At 42.2% G+C, this 21,158-nt stretch overlaps 1 protein-coding gene across 2 annotated transcripts in view; it reads left to right on the forward strand.

The window, feature by feature from the left end:
• The window catches only part of fstl4 (follistatin-like 4), a 201,017-nt gene that overhangs the window by 171,352 nt on the left and 8,507 nt on the right, over positions 1–21,158 (forward strand). For both annotated transcript variants that reach the window (XM_034606575.1, XM_034606574.1), the window contains exons 8-14: positions 1,416–1,536; positions 4,937–5,098; positions 8,785–8,919; positions 10,052–10,078; positions 11,518–11,636; positions 13,403–13,552; positions 18,927–19,034. In XM_034606575.1, coding sequence (XP_034462466.1) covers positions 1,416–1,536; positions 4,937–5,098; positions 8,785–8,919; positions 10,052–10,078; positions 11,518–11,636; positions 13,403–13,552; positions 18,927–19,034 — 822 coding nt within the window. The remainder of the gene's footprint in view (positions 1–1,415; positions 1,537–4,936; positions 5,099–8,784; positions 8,920–10,051; positions 10,079–11,517; positions 11,637–13,402; positions 13,553–18,926; positions 19,035–21,158) is intronic.

Below are 21,158 nucleotides of genomic sequence, written 5' to 3' on the forward strand. Positions count from 1 at the left end.
CAGTTTGAAAAATATTAAACACTCATGGTTACTCATTCCAAAATACAAATTACTTAGAAACATGAGTCATGCTCGTGTGGCTTCTGTGCCACAGTTGCATGCAGCTGCTGAGCCACCAGGCCGGCACCAACACTTCTGAGACTAATCTCTTAATGCTTTGGATGTCATTTGCATGCAGTCAAAAGTTGTAGCTGACCAAACTTCTTTGAATAAGACAATAAGGTTACAATTGTAAGCATTAAAATTAACCAACTATAATACTAGTCCCCATATGAAACCACATTTAAATTCACTAGATACAGATTTGAATTTATTTATTATTTGAATCTGCACCAAATTGCACAAGCTCATAAATATCACTCCGCTAAATATCCCTGATGTTTTTTTTCGGAGAAATTGGAAATCAAATTCCTCGATTTTTCCCCCGTCAAAACTTAACAGGTTGTTTCCAGACCCATAATGCATCCTTCCACCAAGTTTCATGGCAATCCGTCAAGTTGTTTTTACGTTACCCTGCTAACAAACACAGACAAAAAACAAGGTAATAATATTAATCAGTGTTAAGGACAGAGTCTGACTGATTTTTCCACAGGAACCACAACATGTAGTTAAGGTTTTAAACTAAACCATATCAGGAATCTACCAGATATATTACAGTCATACTTTTTAACCCAAATGGCCCATTCCGTTTTAATTGCCCTCGCTGGTGTACTTGCATCCTTCACCTTTATTCTAAATTCTGAACTTTAAAGGTTTCCCCAAACTCCCCTGTCTGTCATATAAGTATTTCAAATGGTTCACGTCGTAAAGCAACCGTCTGTCAGGTCACATTCATTTCCAGAGGCCTCGGAAAGAAAGCAGCCGTTGGAGGTTTTTCCGCGGCACGACAGAGCTGCATCGGGACATCTGCTCTGCCTCTTGATGGGACAGCAAACTATTTAATGCCTTAATCCACCCTAAGCTGTGGCCGGAAACCCCCTGGTGACTGTCGCGTGCTGCACCAACAACAACCGGCTCCATTCATCAACCTAATGGGCTTTATATTTTTAACCCTTGCCATTTATCAGGCTGAGGCAGCGTGATGAGGGGGGGGGGGGAGCAGGAGCGGGATCAAATTCCCCATCGTCTCAACGGGGAAACCGTTGATTCATGGTCTCTCTTCCTTTTCACATCACTCTTTTCCTTTCTTGTCTTTTCCCATCACTCCCTGCTGCTGTGGGCCTCCTCTCTCCTCGCCCTGCTCTCTCCACGCATCCCCATGTACTCTGTTCTCCCTCTCTCCCTGCGCCTCCTCTATTTTTTCCCACCTTCTCTCTTCCTCCCTCCCTCACTCCTCTTCCTTTCTCTTTCACCTCCACCGCCGTCTCACAATCATCTACTTAATTGCCCCCTTCCCTCTCCTCCCTGTATTGCAGGACTTTGGGGACGACGGCTCCCTGTACATCACCAAGGTGACAACCATCCACATGGGAAACTACAGTTGCCATGCCTACGGCTATGAAGACGTCTATCAGACACATGTGCTGCAGGTGAATGGTCAGTAGAGGCTATTTCCTTCTTCAAATTGTGGGAGAAGTGTGGACAAAATGCTTTAGACTCTGTTCCTCAGTGAGGGATTTTCTTGCTGGCTGCTCAGGTTACTGTGATAGAACAGATAAATATCCAGCGACACTCAAATGGCCTTTGGTTAAAAACAATTAAGACAACCTGCTCTCCACTGAAATGTCAGGAAAACACAAGGATACCATAGAAACTGTACGTGCAGAACCATCACATGACGATGGGTCCCATCCTTCACAGCCCCTCGGCCCTTTCCGAGGGGCTTGAGTGCAACACTTTGTGCCCCTTCCTCAGCTGAGGTGCCTTCAAGAAACGGTTTGTTTTCCACTGCAGAGAAAGCACAGCGGCTCTCGGCATATGTAAATCCTAAGAGACAAAACAAAACATGGTGATCCTGCAGCTGGCACTTTTTAAGGCTACAGGCTTCTGTTGTTTTTCAATAGATTTGCCTCTGTGTTCCTTCAGCTTAAAGCTGTACATTTTAATTACTAGTGCAATGCCCTTTCTAAGCCTTCCGGTTTGGAATGGCCTGTTTTGTTTGGCCTGTGGTGACGCCGGTTGCAGCTTTTCTTTCTGAAACTGTAAAAAGTGACCTGTAGTCAGAGGAATGGACAATCAGGTGTCATTGCTGTTGGCTTGAACGACAACGTCTCAGCCGCCGCCGTTACAGAGCGCTGGTCGACTGTTTATTCAAATTGTAAATAATATTGAATGTATCATGAGTCTAAATCACACCAAATCTGACTCTGCACTTCCTTGGGCCCCCGATAAGATAAATGGTTGTCGAGATATGAGTCCCACATACAGACAGACAGAGATTTCTGGAATTCTTAGGATTGATACCTCAAGTAAACCTGTGTTTGAACGGACATGATGCTTTTAGTTCAATCATTGTTTCATCAGAGCATCGTATCTTGTTCCTCAGTCTGACAAACCTTTAGGTCCGTTAATGTGTCCACACAGGATCTCTGGAGCTCAGCAAGAGGCCCCACTGGGAACGTTTTATACTTTATTATATTGATATATATTTAAAGGCACATGTTCTTTTCCTAAATCAATGTGATTCAATTGACGTTTTATTTTTGTCATAGTTTGTAGTGACCAAGAACCTGGTGTTCTAACAAATACCAAAGAACACCAGGTCCAGGACCCTTCTCCGGGCCTTTTTCAGTTTAGGCATGCAGACCTTTTCCCTAAATGTTACACTCTGCTTTAGTGTCCTAAGAAGCTGCTTGTCAAAATGATTAGTTTCCCTACGTGTATGAAGCTGAAAAGTCCATATTGCAACTTAAGCTAAAATACATCGAAAAACCAGCGGAGACAAAACTCTTTCTGGCAGCCTGAACTTTTCAAAGCACTGTCTTGCACATCATTTTCATATGCATAAGGGCCCTCGTCTCCCCCACCTTAAGTTTTTTTTCATTGGCATCTCTTCAAAGAAAATCTATGGACGAAGAATTTTAAAAGTTTCCTCCGTCTGCAACAACAATTCAAAGCTACCGCCCTCTCTAATTTCTGCACATTAGTCTCAGGGTGACAGATATGCAAAGGAGGGAAAGAGATTATTCCGCTGGGCCAATTTCAATTAAGGCAGACAATAGGTGTGATTGTCTCCTTTTTTCTGTGATGCTAATTGAAAAGAAATGCATCTGTATTTTAGACCTTGAGCTGAGGGAGGGAGAGGGAGTGATGGGAGGGGACTCGTGGAGATAGACTGGGGTCCTGGAGGGTGAGTTATCAGGAGAGCACAATTACCAAATGTTGGTGTTGGGGATTCAAAGTATTTCCAGCGAGATAGCGAGAGGTGAGATAAGGTGGAATGAAGGGGAGCCAAGTGCCACATTAAACTAAGTGGGCGGCCGGCATACCGCTTTGTATCCTGTTGTGCTATTAGAGCAATAGCAGCCCAATATACTGCAATGAGAGGGACGACAGTGCCGCGGCTTCAGTGTCGGTGACGTAGCCGTACTCGTGGTCCAGTGCTACATATGTGTTATCGTGGTACTTTAGAACATGATATCGACGTCCAAGAATGTTTCTGCAATGTCAAGCACAAAAAAAAAAGGAAGAGCTTCTGAAGAAAAGTACAATAGGTGATATGACAGAACATACATGCAGAGAGTTACGTTATATTACAGAGACATTCAGACAGACTGAGGCTGCAGCGTAGAGGTGAGGAGTTGCTCATGTGTGTGTGGAAGATGAGAAGAAGGAAATAAATAAAAGGTAATCAGCAGTGGGAGTAGTATTAACAAGTAGAAGGAAAATGGCCAATACCACAAAAAATACTCCACTACATATAAAAGTCTTTTAGGCACATATATATGGTGCCAGATGTGGAGTTTAATGTTTTATGTCACAGGCTGCACACGGACTCAGCTCTCAATAAATCAGCTAAAGCAGTTGACAGAATGTCCAACAAAATTCTCAATGACACCTCCCACCTGCTTCATATCTTATTTGAGTAGATGCCGGCAGGACGAAGGTTCAGAGCCCCCAATGCAAGGTGTTGCTTTAAAAAATCTTTTATGCCCTTAAGGAGTAACTGAGCTGAGCAGACACACTGCACTTCATGTTTAGTATTAAATATTTAGTTTTGAATTGCCATAAGTCAACATTTTTACTCCTGGTACTTTTCAGTATTATGTATTTTACTGGCATTTTGTTTTTATCTACGTTTTGTATTCTTTTGTGTGCTGTACACCAGTGAAAGATTAGTGCCTGCATTATCGGACAATAAAGTTTTCTATCTTGAATGTATATGTCTACTAGAATAAAGTGAAAATACCCAAATAGAGTACAAGTACCTCGGAATTACAGTACAGTAAATACACTGCCACAGTCCACCACTAGTAAAAATTTAAAATCAATACATTAAAGTTTAAATAGTAATAAGAGGGGGAAGGAGAGACTTTAAGAGAGAAAACAAGCACATAGCAAATGCGATGTGAATATTACATTAGGATTGAGGGGCAGGGTTGTACGTTCAGTAGAAGATGATTGAGGAGGAAGCATCCAAACTTGTTACCTGTTCATGTAAACTATTACCTCATATTTCATTCCCCCATAAACTCTTCCACATTGATTTGTGGTCTTCTCCCTGGAGTCGGTAGTAAGTGTAGAGGCTCCCAACATCCTTCTCATGCAGGACTGGAGCTGTAGTAAAGCAGCCCCAGAGCCTGTGGATTGTTGTTATGTGTGAATATATTACATGCAGGGGGGAGATGGATCCCTCTCTGTGGACTGCACGTGTGGGTTTCTGTGCTATATCCCCCCAGGAATCCCATTCTACCATGAAACAGTGTGTAATTATATTTTCACTCGCCCCTGTCCCCTCTCCCTGTTTGTGTTTTTGTTGGTCTGTGTGTGTGTCCAGTCCCTCCAGTGATCCTGGTCTATCCCGAGACGCAGGCCCAGGAACCCGGCGTATCTGCCAGCCTCCACTGCCACGCCGACGGCATCCCGAATCCCAAACTCCTCTGGCTGAAGAACGGCATGGACTTGCAGCCAAGATCCAGCAAACAGCTTTCTCTCATAGGTGAGGATTTTTTTATTATTTGGGGATGTGCTGTCAGCATATTGTGCGCTTTAAAAGATCTTGAGTGTCAACTCCATTTGGTGCAGTGGTTTTAAATTGCTGTGTTACATAGCAACACCACTGCAGTATGCCAACACTGCAGAAATCTCTATAAACCACGACAATGCATGTGGACAATAAAAACAGAGGCTGAAAATCAAGCTGGTGTTCTTTCATACTAAAATCTGTTTGTTTATTGAAAAGACAGTGGTGCTACTTGTCAGTGGTAATATTTTGTTGCAATTTGTATTTAGCTTCACTCCACACGAAGGTGATGAAACCAAGATTGCAGTCGCCCTCTTCAACTCTCTTCAATTTGCTCCTGTGGCAAAATAAACATACTTGTTTTTTAGAGGAGATTGAAAAGGTAGATCAAAAGCGTGGAAGTAAAATGAGATATACTGCGCATCAGGAGACGGCAGCTTCTTGTTCAGGCTATAAGTGCGGTATTAAAGACACACTCTCGCTATCAGACAAAAAAGAGCAGAATGGAGCATGACTTTTCTCTTTATGGCCCAGTTCTCATTAAGAGAGAGTTTATTGGCTGTGTGTGGGTCATTACCTGTGGTAATAGCCCTCAGACACTCAAACAAGGGAAGTTCTGCAAGGTTCACCAACACATAAACACTGCGGTGGGTTCGGATTACAATTTGCGATTTAATGTGGGAGATGACAAGGGGCAGGAGTCTTACTTGTAGTTTTTTTTATATTAATTAAAAAAGTTGATAAAAGCGAAAATGATCAGGTGGAAAAGTGGATTAAATGATGTCGATAGTCGTCTTCATGTTGCCACAGTTTGTCAAACGACCACGGCACAGATGAGGCGAGAGTCACCACTTCTTTTCCACATATCATATCCTCCGTCCTCGTTTATTTGTCTGCAGTGTTTATTATGTTGACCACACGCTGGCAGTTGATGCTGAGGAGCATTGATTACAAACCACAGTCGAACAGAGAAGAAATAAACTGCTTTGTGCTGCAGAGTTCAGGACCTGTCCGTGGTGCTGAAACCACTCAGGCCCGTTTCCTCTTTGCTTGGTGGATTATAGAGAAAAACTCAGCACAGCCCACAGTCACACCTTTATGTGTGACTTTAAAAATCATTTTTCTCAACCCAGATGCATTTTGGGAAGAAAGCTCATCATATCCCTAGTTAATCAAAGGGAAAAGATGGCTGTAAGCTGCATTTGAGGCTGTTGAGTAAGATAAATGTTTTCTTTTTAGGAGTACTCAAGAGTTCACAGGGGAATTATTCATCATAGCTATCGTAAAAGCAGCAATGTTACGGAAAGTTAAAATATTATACAATATTTCCTCTGATGTTAACAAAGTGTACGAGCACCGCGCTTACACAGCACAGGGCAAAGAGACCTAGATTAGATTCTTCTTTATTGTCTCCAATGGGAAATTCATTTTGCTTAGGTCAGTACCTAAGCAAAATGTTTTTTTTGGCCAGTTAAAGCTGTAAAAACAAAACTGACCTATTATCATCACATTTTACAGAGCAGCATGAGCCATAATTTGGAGTGAATGTACATTTAATTTTTACACTCCTCTTGGTTCTGATTCGCTCTCTCCAGCAGAATGATCTTGTGCGGCCAAACACCAACTAGTTGATAGATTTGTTTCGTCTGCTGTTTGGAACTGGGCAGGTCATTTACAGTGGCTTTTTAGAGCTTTATCACAGTAAGCCGCTGCCTGTTGCAGCAGAAAATGACATAATGAAAGTGGCGAGTTATCCCAAATTGTAAAGCAGCTGCCAGAAAACTCAAACAATAAGATGAAAGACATTATAAACCTCCGCCCAGCTAAAAGAAGACTGTATTCAGGTTTTAATAATGTGTTGGGTTGTCACTTGTGTCCCTTATCATATGAAAGTAGTCATGTGGTCCGTTGTTAATATTGAAACTGGGATTGTGGCTGATCTAAGGCCTATTGCAGATTCCTTATTTGCCATTATGATAATACACTACTGTAAGGGTGGTGGGGATTGAAACTAGAAGTCATAATTAAAGACACAACTCCAGCCCTGTCACGCTGAACTGCTACATGCCTGCAAATAAGGATATAGAGAGTAATTTAATGAGCGGCTGATTCAGTGCTTTTCAATAAGAATTGATCTGAACACAATTATGAATTAGACGTAATTAAAGCGGTGTCTCATTCCACGAAGGCCTGCTTCAAGGCGGTTTTCACTTCAAAGCGTCACACATCTTTCCTCTGATAAAAGAGAATTATTATCAGAATCCAAAAGACATTTCACTAATGTGAAAAGCTTTGCGTCAACTCCTTTAATGTCTTGTTATTTTACGATCGAGTGGGCATAAATCAGAAGGTGGGAAATTATTTTACGGCGTAAAAATGAGCAAGTGTCGGCTTTATTGCTGTTTGGTAGAGACGTAGTTCGGCAGGAAGACAAACACGGTACGACGGCTTTTTTTAACCGATAGAAACTGGACATGAAGAAATAGGAGGTTTTGAGAGGAAAGTGTGGATGTTAGATGTTACACAAGTGCACTTATGCTACAGATACTTATAGACATGTACAGAAAAGGATGAAAACTGAAGCTTCCTTTAATGTCGTCGCACAACTCGGTGTAAAAGCTCCACTCTGACCCACAACATCAATCCCACCGTGCTGAAAAGTGTGTGATGCTGTGGTGTATGTAGTGTTTCATAGTGTACAGTAAAGATCAGAGTGCAGCTGTACATCACAGGGCTGGATGCTGCAGTTAACATCAGAGGGTTTGATTCTGACGGTGGCTCCTGGGTCTTAACGTCACCCGTCACCTCCGACTGATGTCACTGCTGCAACCCGAGGCAAACAATGCAGCACTGTGCAGTGTGCGGGACTCTTAACTAGACATGTGTGTACTGAAAGACAAAAAGACTGTTGGATGTAAGAATTGCATGAATTCTTTAATGACATGAGTTTGCCATATCATCACTTTTTAAGTTATATATGAATAACATATTAGTAAATATTTGCTAATTTATACATGGAGGAATTATGAAGCAACATTATTGTTCTTTTGAAACCATGTCTGTCCATTAGGCTTATATCTGTTTTTGGGCTCCACCAACTCCCAAGGAAAATATCTTGTTCATTTATATAATTTGTTTTATCCTACTCAAAACAAACAACCCTGTAATCTCAGCAGAGCAGGGTTTACTTGTTACTTTGGAGGTTACTCGTCTCCTTAAGAAACATTTGAGGTTAATTTTCCTGACGATTAACAGCATTGTATCACACTAAAGATCCAGTGTTGTATCTTCCTACTGAATTTAGAAGTATTTAAGTTCAGTATTTTAATGAAATTCATAACTTCATAATCAAATCTTAAAGGTTCAGTGTGTAGAATTTAGGGACATCTAGTGGTGAAGTTGCATGTTGCAGCTGAATACTCCTCATCTCATCCTCCCCTTCCCTTGACTGTAAAAAAACATGGGGCCTCCGTAGAGAGGACCCGCTCCAGATTCACCTAAAGCTTATAAACTGGAAATTTCTAGAGTCTGAAAATAAACCAGATTAGCTTGTTGTTAGGCCTCGTCTTAATATTGTCTTTTTTCATGGCATTATTCGATAGAGATTTTGAATAAAGGGCTCACACTTTCTGTTTGTTTCTCTTCTTTCACTCTTCTTTTAGCAAATGGTAGTGAGCTCTTCATTGGCAGCGTTCGGTACGAGGACACTGGCGCCTACACGTGCATCGCCAAGAACGAAGTGGGAGTGGATGAGGATATCTCCTCTCTGTTTGTGGAAGACTCGGCCAAGAAGACCCGTAGGTCACATGCTGCCAAATTTAGCCTTTTCCTGTTATTGTATAATGATTTAAAAGTTCAACACTTTAACTTAATAACATTTAAAGCAAACATAAACCTGTCAAGGCGGAAATCTCCCTGGCATGGCTGCCTATATATGACATCATTATGAAGTAGTATGAAACGGATGTAAAGGTCATAAAGAAGTGATCTTTTAAAATAAAGAAAGTGAAGATTAACCTTTTCTGAGAAGCATAAGGGGAAAAACAGATTAACAGTTAAGTGCCAGTGCAACGCATTTGCTGAAAACTTCACCCAAGAGCCTGACATATTTTAAACGAATGCAAAGATCAGAATTTAATATCAACCTGATAATATCTGACAGACCTTGGACAACAGGAACAAAAGTGACCATCAGACAGAACCTTTGCTCATTTTGTCAAAGTCCAAACCGACAAACCATCTGGAACTAGTTTGACTGCGACACTGGTCGTCTCTGCTAAATTTCAAATATGGCAAAGTGAAAGAGGAATAGTTGAATTTATTTTAGTCGACCTAAACCATCAATCCTAAACCCCCCCCCACACCCCCAGGGGCTTTACATCAAATTACACACACATCACTAAAGAACAACTTGTTTTCGAAACCTTCTCATACTTTATAAAAACACACAAGACAGATCCATAAAATTGTATTTATTTCCAACTGTGTTGTCATAATGCACAAGGATCCGTGGATGAGTCACTTGATTCCGGCTGTGTAAGAACCTTCACTCCAAATTATGCAGTGATTTCATTGACTTTTAACAACAAAGCCGCATGTTATGTTTCATTGATATGTGGTCTTTCATTAGATTTCATCATGTTGGCAAGTTAACCTAGAAAGAGCTCATCAGGCCAGTTCAAATTAAACAGAATAATCTAATCGACTTCTCTTCAGTAATTTTTCCTCTTAAATTCTTTGATTCAGGAGAAAATGCGATCATGTCAACAGCACTGAGGAATCGTTAGTAGCTGTCAAACACAATTTGTTTTGACACGACACGAGAGAAATCAGCTCCTCTGTTTCTTGACAGTATTTCACGTGTTCCTCTCTCCTTTTGTCCCCCTTTTCTCCTTTCCACTGTGCGGCGGCGGCGGCCCGATTCTGCAGTTGCAAACATTCTGTGGCGAGAAGAAGGTAATACATCACAGCTCTCAAAATGCCTTCGTGTTCTTGTGAATAACAAAATGTGGCGTGCATGTTTTGTGGCTCTCCGGGGCCTGCAGCTGGATATCTACACTTTCCCAAATGTTTGCTGTATTGTCCAGAAGAATCACAGTGTTGTTTTCTCTCCAGCAAAATGTCTCCTCTGCTCTTGTTTTTCTCCCTCGCATGCCCAAGGTGTTTCATTCTCTCTGCTCATGCTCCGTTTTATCTGGATTTTCAGATCACCTGGGGGGGTGAGGGGGTTTATATACAGTATTTGGCAAATAATATCACAGATTCAGTGCGGTGGCTACGAGGAAAACAGCTGTGGGTTTCAGCGGTATACAAATCCATACCGTCTTTACAGTGTATATATTATGAGCATTGGCCGTCAGCACAGTTTTACCGCTGCTAATTAAAATCCACTGAGTATAATACAAATACACTCTGGTTTATATGCATATACATATCAGGTTTACCACAGATACAAAATAAGTCAGTGTGGTTTATAAAACCGTTTAAGCATTTTTGCATTATATATGAGCATATACAGTACATATCAGTATTCAGAGTTGTGTGTGAGAAAGTGCCTCTTTTGTGTCTCTGCATACATTTATCAGCCTCTTGCTTTGCTTGCATTTATACTTTGTGTTCATATGCCTCCATGCTGCTAACAGCCAGTGGCCGGAGGCGTAATGTTTTTCGGTTGAACATGATATCTCAAGTCTGCCTTTAGGGAATCCCTTCAAATTTTGACTAGTTGTCACTTTGACTTTCAGTGGTCAGAGGACAAAGTTCACGGTGACCTCACATGAATCTGAAAATAGTGAAGCTGCACTTGTTTTGCGAAGGCATGCACTCGTACGGCAGTAATTCTTAGAGTCTTCGTTTCAGAGTGTTCAGTCAGTGGTTCACTTTGTTTCATCTGACAGCGCTTCAGTGCCAAAACTGGATTTAAACAGTCTGACAAATCGATCACTATAAAGTTTTGTGTTTACCTGCTCATGCTTATTATCTCCGTTCCTGTGACATGTTCCTGAATATGCGGTAAATAGTCTTCTGCTCGTCCAGCGTTACACTGTGATCCCTGGTAACTCATCAGCAGCTGTTTACAGCGAGCAGATGAGACGTCTCCTCGTATGAGACCGTGCCTTTAATTTGATGCCTCTCCCTGCTGAAAGTTGTGGACATGTTGCTGACAGGACCCTTTGTCGGCATTGTCAAAATGGCTGGCAGACACACACTGCCCATCTACGCCAACATGATAGCATGCTAGGAGTGTGTACACCGTCAATTTCCTGCAGCAGGGAAATTGAAATGTCCAACTCCAATGTCACATAAGAGGGGGTCTGTGTTTTTCTGCTGTTTTTCATTTGTATTTGTTGCTTTGAAAATATATATATGTCCATGTGTTGTGTCTTGTCCTCCAGGTCTGAGTGTGGGGAACATGTTCTACGTGTTTTCTGACGAAGGCATCACAGTTCTGCAGCCCAGTGAATGTGAGATACGGAGACACATGAAGCGCTCGGAGAGGATTGTTGCTACCTACGTGAGTGATTTAAAGTCTTTTCTTTTTTTATCAAGACCTAATTTCACTAAGTAGATTTCAGCAAAGGCTCAGAAGATTATCTTTAAAAATCAAATTACATTTAATGCAGTGGGATGCCACTTAGTGTGTTTTTACATTAACATGTACCATGTAGCCAGGTACAACCTCTAAAAGCACCTTTTGCTCGTGAGTAATAGATCTTGATTAGGTTGATGTACCATAATCCACACAGGCAGCACGGATCAGTAGGAGCTGCTGTGTTCCTCAAACAGAAAACATAATGATCCATTAGTTCCAGTATAAAGAGGAATTACAACTAAAATGGAGGTCGTTCTTCCTCCCTGAATGTGTCACAGTGAGGCTCCTCACCTCACTAATTATAATGTGTTCAATTGTGTCCATTAGTCAGCAGTTCCCAGTGATAGACTGTATAAAGTCTATATCACACGTCCCAAGGTTTTTAATCCACTGGAGAACATCCCTCTCTGAGAGCAATGGGCTTTAGATGGCAAAAGTTGCTTGTTCCTCTGAGGGATTTGGGTTTTACAGGCGCCTGTAATTGTATTAGAGATCAATACAAACTCAATAAGCCATGTGTTAGCCAGTTCCTGCTGCAAACAGCAGTTTCACCACGTTGGTGGGGAGGAGGGAGGAGGGAGGAGGTGGACACTCCTGAAACACACTCTCTGTGGCTGCGTGCACGTGCATTAGTGATTGCATACAGTATACGTAGTATGGAGCGGGGGGGGGGGGGGGGGGGGGGGGCATAGATGTGTAGTCAGCAAACACAGCGGGCTTCTGGGCCCGTGGAGGTGAAATGTGACCTGAGTCAGCAGCAGAATGAGTTTGTTGATGTGTGATTCAAACTGGTGCAAAATGTCACTTTAAAGAGGAATGTCCCTGGTTTAAAAAGGGAAACCATCATACTGAGTAGCATCAACTGTAAAAGTGTTATTTGAACGAAACATACACTGGTAGAGACGTCACTATGCACATTGGTTGCAGCTGGGAAACAAGGTAGGGACTAATATTATATTGAAAAAGTGTTTAGATCAAGGTTGGAGACTCATTTGGATCCATTTATTCATATCTTGTACTGCACTATTTCCATGCATCTTATTCTATTTAGGTGTTTTAGTCCATTTTATTTTTCTCTTTAAAATGATATTTGTGTGTACTAATGCTTTTTCTTAGTCATTACGACAAAAGAAATAAACATCACACATATTATTCTAAAGCATTTTGAATTGCCATGTAGATGAGAGATGTGTTCGAGATTCATTTGCTTAACCTTGCCTGAACTTAACAAGAATATTATTCCCTGTATAAATGTTAATCACAGTATAGTTTTCATTTAATAATCATATTAAGTGATTGTTAATGATTTCACTTTTTGGTTTTTATCTTTTATCTTTTTAAGTAAAAAGTGAAATATCTGCTGGTTGTAGCTCCTCAGAGCTGAGGTTCAGATTCTTCTCTCATTAATATCGTCCAACTTGTTTTTCGCAGTATTCAATCACAGTTTGCTTTAAATAATTAACTTGCAGTGATTTTTTGTAAAATGATCATTATTTAATTCCAATGAAAGTAGGTAATGCACAGTTCTGGAGTTTTGCCCAGCCCCAACCCTCGGTGATGGATGAGAGTGGAAAAAGCCCCATACTGTTTATCTATGACACACGAGTAAATCCTGCCAACCTTCTCCTCCCTTTGTTGCTCCGCTCCTCCTCCCATCATCCTCTCTGTTCTCTGTTGGTTCCTCGCAGGAGGAGATGTGCCCTAAAGGTGAGGGGGTGTCACCTCAGCGCTGCGTGTGGTCCTCAGCAGTCAACGTCAGGGATAAGTACATCTACGTGACGCAGCCCCTCCAGAGCCGACTGCTGGTCGTGGATATTCAGGCACAGAAGGTGGTGCAGGTGGGTGGAGCAGGTTATCACTTCTGTCACATCACAGTTTAACAACGTCTCAGAAATTATTCATCTAGAAGTTCGTGGCAGACGGTTTAAAACTTTGGAACAAAGGTACCTCTCTGAGAAAGGTTCAGAGGACAAAGATTTTATTTCCATTTAATTCTTGGTGTTTGATGCTCGGTAAGCAGAGCAGGTTGCCCCCTCCCCCCAATCAAAGGGTTGCTGGTTCTACCTCTAAACTCCTCCTGTGTCCTTGTGCAAGACAGTGAACCCCAATTTTCCCCCGACGGTCCGGCCAGCCCCTCGTTGGGTGAAGGCGAATGTGTGCGAATGACATAGAAAGTGAAAAGCACCTTGGATAAAAGTGTAATAAAAATGCAGTCCATTTATCATTTCATATTTTGCTAAACAGCCGCCGCACGATCTTTGCATTGCGACCACAACTCGCCATCTCTGGCCTGTCAAGCTTTGGATTTCTCACGATGATGAAGTAGTGTGCACACTGAGCGTTAGAGCGTCAGTCAGCATGAACACAGTCTGGAGGGTGGAGCGTTGTGTTTTTTTTTTTAACCTTCCTTAACCCAGAAGCACTTTTCTACTATACTTCATATTAACATGAATAACTGACAGGATGAACCTATTAGAACAACATTAGAAAAACTGATCACAACTAGCATTCCCTGTGTGTATCACCCCCTTGCTGCTACAAGCTGGTCCTGTATCTTACTGTATCAGTTTATAATAATGTTAGCAGCACTGCTCTGCTCTTTATTGGATTTGGGTTTACACTTTCGCAGCCCTGGACAAGCTCTTTATCTGAAGTAGTGTTACATTTACACACCAGGTAGTCCTTGTCCTTCGAGCCTTTTGTCTGGTAAATATGAAAAAATATTGCTTGAAAATACAAACAATAAAGCATTGAGTCTATCTCCTGGGTTACTGGGTCGACTTTGCTCTTTTGTTAAAAAACAACAACATCTAAACAGGTTTAAAACAAAATACTGGTCTGATTCTTCTTCTTATCATACTTTCCCATTCTTCTATACCTGCAAGATTGGGAAAAATACTAAATTTTAAATGTTTAAATGAGCTAATGTCAACTAGTTAATATTTATTTGCTTGGTATGGTTTTAATTTGTATTTCTTTTAGAATCAACAGTATAGTTAGTGAATATACCTGCATACAGCCACTGCTTGGCTATATGTCAAACAGCATCACCAGCGTGCGGCGCCTTCAATTCAATTTGCCACACTACTAAACTGCCAACAATGTAAGAAGACCACATGCAAGGTGAAATAAATCAAAACACCTCAAGCGCTTGAAACAATATGGTGTCCAGGTGGGTGCTCCCCATTCATCTTCCCTGTAACGGCTGTTTAGAGACCAAACCCCTGAGGGCTTCTTCCCAGGGTCAGCATCATTTATACAGGGATACAGGATGAGAGGAAATAGGCCCAACTCAATACGAGAAGATATAAGTGGAGATGTCAATATAAACCTGTAACTGAGCCTTGTTATTAGTATAAAAACAGATACATATTAGATATTTATATACAAATATTTGCTGAGACTTGTTTGACACCCAGTACAATTGTATCTATGCCGTCCCTTATTTAGCTCCGAATACACAAAAGATGCTCTCACAACACTCACAGCTCAGATATGTGACCTTCAGTGTATTGCAGTCCACCAACTGCCTCTTTCTCTCCTCACAACACTGTAAAACCACTTTCTTTCTCATGAGCGCCCCATCCTTCTCTCGCCCACCCCCGTCTCTCTTTCTTGAGGACCCTCGATGGCCTCTGGGTGCAGGAGGTTAATGCACCGTCCCATTTTTTCTCTGTTGTCTTGCTCTGTTTTCTCTCGGCTCTTTTTTATTTCCCACAAAGCACATTTGTGGCGTCTCCACAACCGGGGCTTTGAGGACGAGAGAGGAAAATGTCAAACAGCAGCGAACGTAGTTCATTCGGTGACAGAGGGAATGCATGAACAAAACAATGGATTGAAATCGTAGAGTCAGTACGGTGGGGTTTTCAGAGACTAAACACAAAGATGGGAAGCTTTTATGAAAAGTATGATATCAAAAAAGCAACGTCTTCTTACATACGCTTGTGCACAGACTTTGACAGAGAAGAAAGTGTTGTTCCTGTTAAAGTCACTGTTTAAAATCCCTCCATCAAATGCAAATTTAGGAGGCAAACTTAATGGACGTCTCCTCCAACGTACCTCTCTCTACAGGAAAAACGAAAATATACAAATTTACAGAAATGTAAATCTTCGAGGCCAAGCTTATTTGGATAGCTTATCGTTCCTTGTTCCTCCATCACCTTGTGCGTTTGCTCTCTCCAAGCAAAAACACCTCGTGCACCTTTCAAACCATCACTTCTCCGAGACCCCTCAGTCCCCGGGCACCGCCGTGAGTCCCAGCAGACACTAGATTAAGGCCATAAACATGCGGAGAAGCTGCACCGATAAAGGCTTTTTCATGGTTTCTGTGCTGTTGCCTGCCAGAAAATGCGGCACCTTTGTGATCGCTCACCCTCAAAGGGATCTAACCTTGACTCCGATGTGTCAGACCTGCGCCGGCTAAGTCTCTGTCTGAAAACAAAACGCCACATCGGCTAATTAAAAAGAAACCCAGGGCAAAGACCTCCGGTTATGTACTCGCATTAGCTCACCGTGGTTGTTTCATTTGAGCCGCGGTAAATCAATGTGAAGCAGAAGGCAATTTTAAACCATTTCTGTTGCACTTGTTCTTTTTCTCTGAGCTCAAATTGGCATCTTTTCTTCAAGCGGCTTCAAAAAAAAAGCTTTATGTTTTGTAAAGTAAATATTCGGGTTTCCTGAAGGATGACATTTTTATTTGTGTTTTGACATAGAAATCTCTCATTGCTGTGGGGGTTTCTGCTCTGCACCTCTGTGGAATCACCTGTCAGTCAAGGTGTACACACAAGATATAATATCTGTCACTTTGAATTTGTTGTTGACTCTGCAGAGCTCTTCACTGTTTCAAATCTATCCAAGATTGAGTTAACAACAGCTGCAAGCCAAACCCAGTGAAAAACAAGATTATTTTGCGATAGTTTGGTGGCTGAGAAATAGGATTATTTTTACAACTGAAATATTCTCCTTAAATTGGAGCTACATGATCAACAGGAAGTACAATGTGACTTAGTCCTTATTCTCCATTTGCCAGACTTCCTTTGAATGTCATCCACTTTTTAAAGATTTATTGCATTAGGAGGAGTTTTATGTACTTTTCTTAACAAATTTCTAAATATTTGAGTCTTAGTGGGATGTTCTGCATCGAACAAAGCAAGGCCCACTGAGTGTGGGATCCCAGATGCATTATCATGTGTTCTGCTCAGCTCTATCTCATTCTTAGATGCCATGTGTTGGTTGGTGGGGCACACAAATCCTGCGTGTTAGAATTCAAATGCAAGTTAACTTAAGTCCCCCCTGCTGCTACTTTTGTTAATCTACAAAAATGCTGCCCAGTCGTGATTGTAGTGTGCTGCTACACGACGACAAAGTTTGGCTCAATGCAGTAATCTGTTTGGACAGGAAAAACCCTGAAAAGCATATTATGAGCACTTTCCTCTCAATCCTCTTAACTAGGTTCCAGGATTTGTTTCTCTCTCTGTACTATGGGGGAGCTGGACCAAGAAGTCGATGGGCTAAAAAAATATATAGATATCGTTTTTTAATTGAATTTGGCCAAAGAATATTCAACAAACTATTAGTGACCACAAGGAGATGACAAAAACACCTTAAGCACCGGACAGCGGCCATGCAGCCACAGTTCATAACACAACAACATCAAAAAGCACAATAACAAGAAGTGCAGCCACAACGACACCTGCATTATGCATTACACACACACACACACACACACACACACACACATACACACACACACACACACACACACGTCATATGGTAAAATCTCAGTATGAGCATGCAGCCTGGGATCGGGTTGGGACTGAGTCTTTATCATGTATATATTTGTTATTAAAAAATAAAAAATATAGCCCACTAAAATGCCTGAGGGGGCCTGACTGGGGCTGCATAGATTTGTGACATGGCTGTAAGCCCACCCTGGCCCTGGGGTATTACCGTGCTTGCCTCTGAATGGCCCTGACCTCAGCTCTAACTGCTCCCATCATCGAGGGGGCTGAACACACACAGAAGCCGTCCACCGCCTCCACACACTGTACCCAATGTATATAACACACATGTGCATACACACATGCTGAGTTGACACTTGGCTGACCGGTGGAGAGCAGAGGGCCGGACCTCCCATTACTGAACACAGAGCTCGTGGTCTCGCTCCACTGGTGAGGGTGTCAGCAGCTCCCTGTCCACCCAGCCAGAAGCAGGGTAATGGATTGTGTTATTCCTTGTTGTTGACATTGCAGCAGACCCGAGGTTGAATGTGCCCCACACTCGCCATTTCTCCCTCTCTCCTTTTTTGCCGTTTGCCCTGTTCTCTTCCCCGTTCATTGTCTCTGCAAGTCATTTTCTATTTCTGGTCTTTCTCCTCACGCGTGTGTCAGATATCCTCAGTCAAACCTCTCCAGCCGTGACAGTAAAAGTAGACATGCTGTCCTTAGTCCTCGCTCGCTGTCTCAATGTGATGTCAAATTACACTTGAAAGTTGGAGAAAGGATGATTTCTTGAGAGACTACATATGCCCATTATTTGCTCTCAACAAGGTCACAGTTATTTTCTGTCATGTGTTGCTCTGTCCGGTCCATTATCCTGTGTGAAAATCATCTGATAGAAACCTCTTTTTCACTTCTGTGTTCTGTGAGTGAAGCATTCTGGGTGTTGCTAGAGAGCTTCAATTGATCTTCAATTTGATGATGACATTATTGTGACACAGATACTTGTTCATCTATATGTTTGCATATCAGCTCCAATATTATATCGGACATTGCACAGCAGGGTAAAGTGTTGTTAGAGTCCCCTTCAACTGATCTAGACACTTTTGTGTAGAATAGCAATAACAACCAACTCTTCTCGCTCTTTGCCTCCCATGGAGCAGTAGACGCAGAGAAAGGTGCGTCTCTCGTTTGCAGGGCAGTACTGAACTGATCTCTTCTACGGAAAGTAGATGAGGTTTGTCCACAAAGTCAAGAAAGGTCTCCGATAGTAGAAACCAATCTTGCCATTTTATTTTAGAAGAGCAGCGGCCAACAGGGAAACTCCCAAAACGCAGGCGGCTGACCAGTAGTGTGACGTCAGTTGAAGTCTCAGTGCCCCCTAGGGAACAAAGAAAGAAATGGCAACATGTTGGCACGTTGCGATCAAGAATGACGAATCCACATGTCTCTCTCTCTCTCTCTCTCTCTCTCTCTCTCTCTCTCTCTTCTCTAGGCCGTGGCAACAGATGCTTTCCCAGTGAAGATGCTCTATGACAAATCACATGACCAGGTGTGGGTGCTGACATGGGGGGACATGGACAGAACACACCCAACACTTCAGGTAAGTGTGTTTGTGTGAGTGTCTCACTATAAAGCCTCTGTCATAACAGTACATGTGTAGCTGGACACTAAGGCAAAAAGCTGCAGGTGTGGGTTATTAGCTGGAGCCAATCACAGCAATAGGCATGATTGACATGATGTCAGTAAATTAAACAGTTTATGATCGTGTAAGTGGGATGACAAGTTTAAGATCCTCGTGGATGGATTAAAGGCCTTGTTTGTTGGGGGGGGAGAAGTAATTTTGGGGTATTTTGGCTTTGAGTTTTATTTTGTCACTTCCTGTATCTGATGAAGCAGTTGATTAATGAACAGGAAGTTCACCGTTGTCGCAGCCTCATTTTTATACCTGGCAAGTTTATTTAACATGCAATCTATCACAGTGCAGCTTTAAAAGAACAAAATAGCCCCTCTTTATTACTGTCTCTCTCTTTCCACACCTCCTACTGTTTCTATGCATGTATTCGGGAACTGAGGTGAGTGATTATTTGCCTGGTTGAATATAATCTATGTAAAAATTTCACTAAGCAAGAAAAAAACAGCATCTCATAACTAATTGAGCTCAGCTTTGTACCCGTGCTCCTGTTTATGTGCGTGACAACATTGAGCCTGGGCATGTTCCGGAGCGTTTACTAAGCCAGCAAAACAGCAATTCACAGCTGCGGCACTGTCGGCTTGTACCCGGCGTCCCCTCGGACCGCTGGTGTTAGAGGCTTCACAAATGAGAAATGATCACAGGTGTGGTTGTATTTAATCCACCTCGGGGGATTGGGTGAGACGAGCGATGAGAGAGGACAAGTCAGAGAGGGTCGACGAGGTGGAGGGGAAGGGAAAGGGAGCAGAGCCGGCGTCCATGGGGAGAGGGATGATGCTGTTTTTATGGGGCTAGTGTTTACTGTGCGCGTGTGTGTGTGTGTGTGTGTGTGTGTGTGTGTGTGCGTGTGCGTGTGCGTGTGTGTGTGTGTGTGTGTGTGTGTGTGTGTGTGTGTGTGTGCGTGTGCGTGTGTGCGTGTGGAGGACGGCGCTACAGGTAAAGCCACAGAGGGATCCCATTATAATCTCTGTAATAGACACAAACATGTTTATTGTTCTGCTGTGTCCCATTGGAGGGACGGATCCCATTATGTTGGTGTGAGGTGTTGTGTTCCGTCGTCACTGCTGGGGGATGATCTGTCGACGTGAGGATTGCAGAGGGATGATTCACTCTTAAATGTATAATTCTTCACAGTGAAATGACTGATTTCAGATTCAGAAAATCATCTGAATACATAATGATTTTTTTTTTATGCCATTCTTGGTTTTTTAACACTGGAGATTTCCTGTGAATTATTAGTAGTTCATCGATGGTTGTGTAGCTGTTATTGATTGCAAATGGTTCAACACACAACACTTCATGTTGGTGTGATAATTCCACTTAACACTATTATTTCCATAAATGTTTTTGAAGACACTTACAAGTGTCACACAGTAGTGGTAGATTGTGTTGGATCTAAAGGTGCCACTATGTTCTGGCAACACAATATAGTAAAAGAAACAACCATGTGTGTGTGAGTGGGCTGTAACAGTTTTCTACTGATTTACAATCTGCATAGCCAAGCAGGCCTCGTGTGTTTGCACGTATACTGCCTGTGCTTAGGTTTTGAGTGGGTGTACTCGCTGTAAATTCCTTTCTGAGTTGTTTTTTAAACTTCTGTGCGAGGTTATAGTTTTAAATGAGGCAGAAAATTCTATGCAAAGACCTTTTTTTTTGTCACAAACAAAACAATTTCCTCCTCATATAATTTGAAACAATCGGAATATTGAAAGCAGCTTTGCATAACATTTCTCCCTTTGTGTGTGCTGTCTGAACTGCAGAAAAACACCTTTTTTGTTTTGTTTTTCGGTTTAATTCATTTCCCGGTTTCCTGCAGTCGTTCAGGAGTAATGAATAATTAGAGAGCGGGGCATGAATCACTCAAAAATGCAATTGCAGGGAAACCGCATAATGGATTAGAGGCCACGTGGATCACACGACAAATAAATGGTCTGATAATGTCATTATCATTTGGACTGAATGTAATTGACCTGTTGGGCAGCAGCCTGTCGCCGCCACCGGCACCGCTTCGCTTCAGCGGATCATACGTGTGCG

Source organism: Hippoglossus hippoglossus, chromosome 14 (assembly GCF_009819705.1).
Source record: "Hippoglossus hippoglossus isolate fHipHip1 chromosome 14, fHipHip1.pri, whole genome shotgun sequence".
NCBI classification, from domain to species: Eukaryota; Metazoa; Chordata; class Actinopteri; order Pleuronectiformes; family Pleuronectidae; genus Hippoglossus; species Hippoglossus hippoglossus.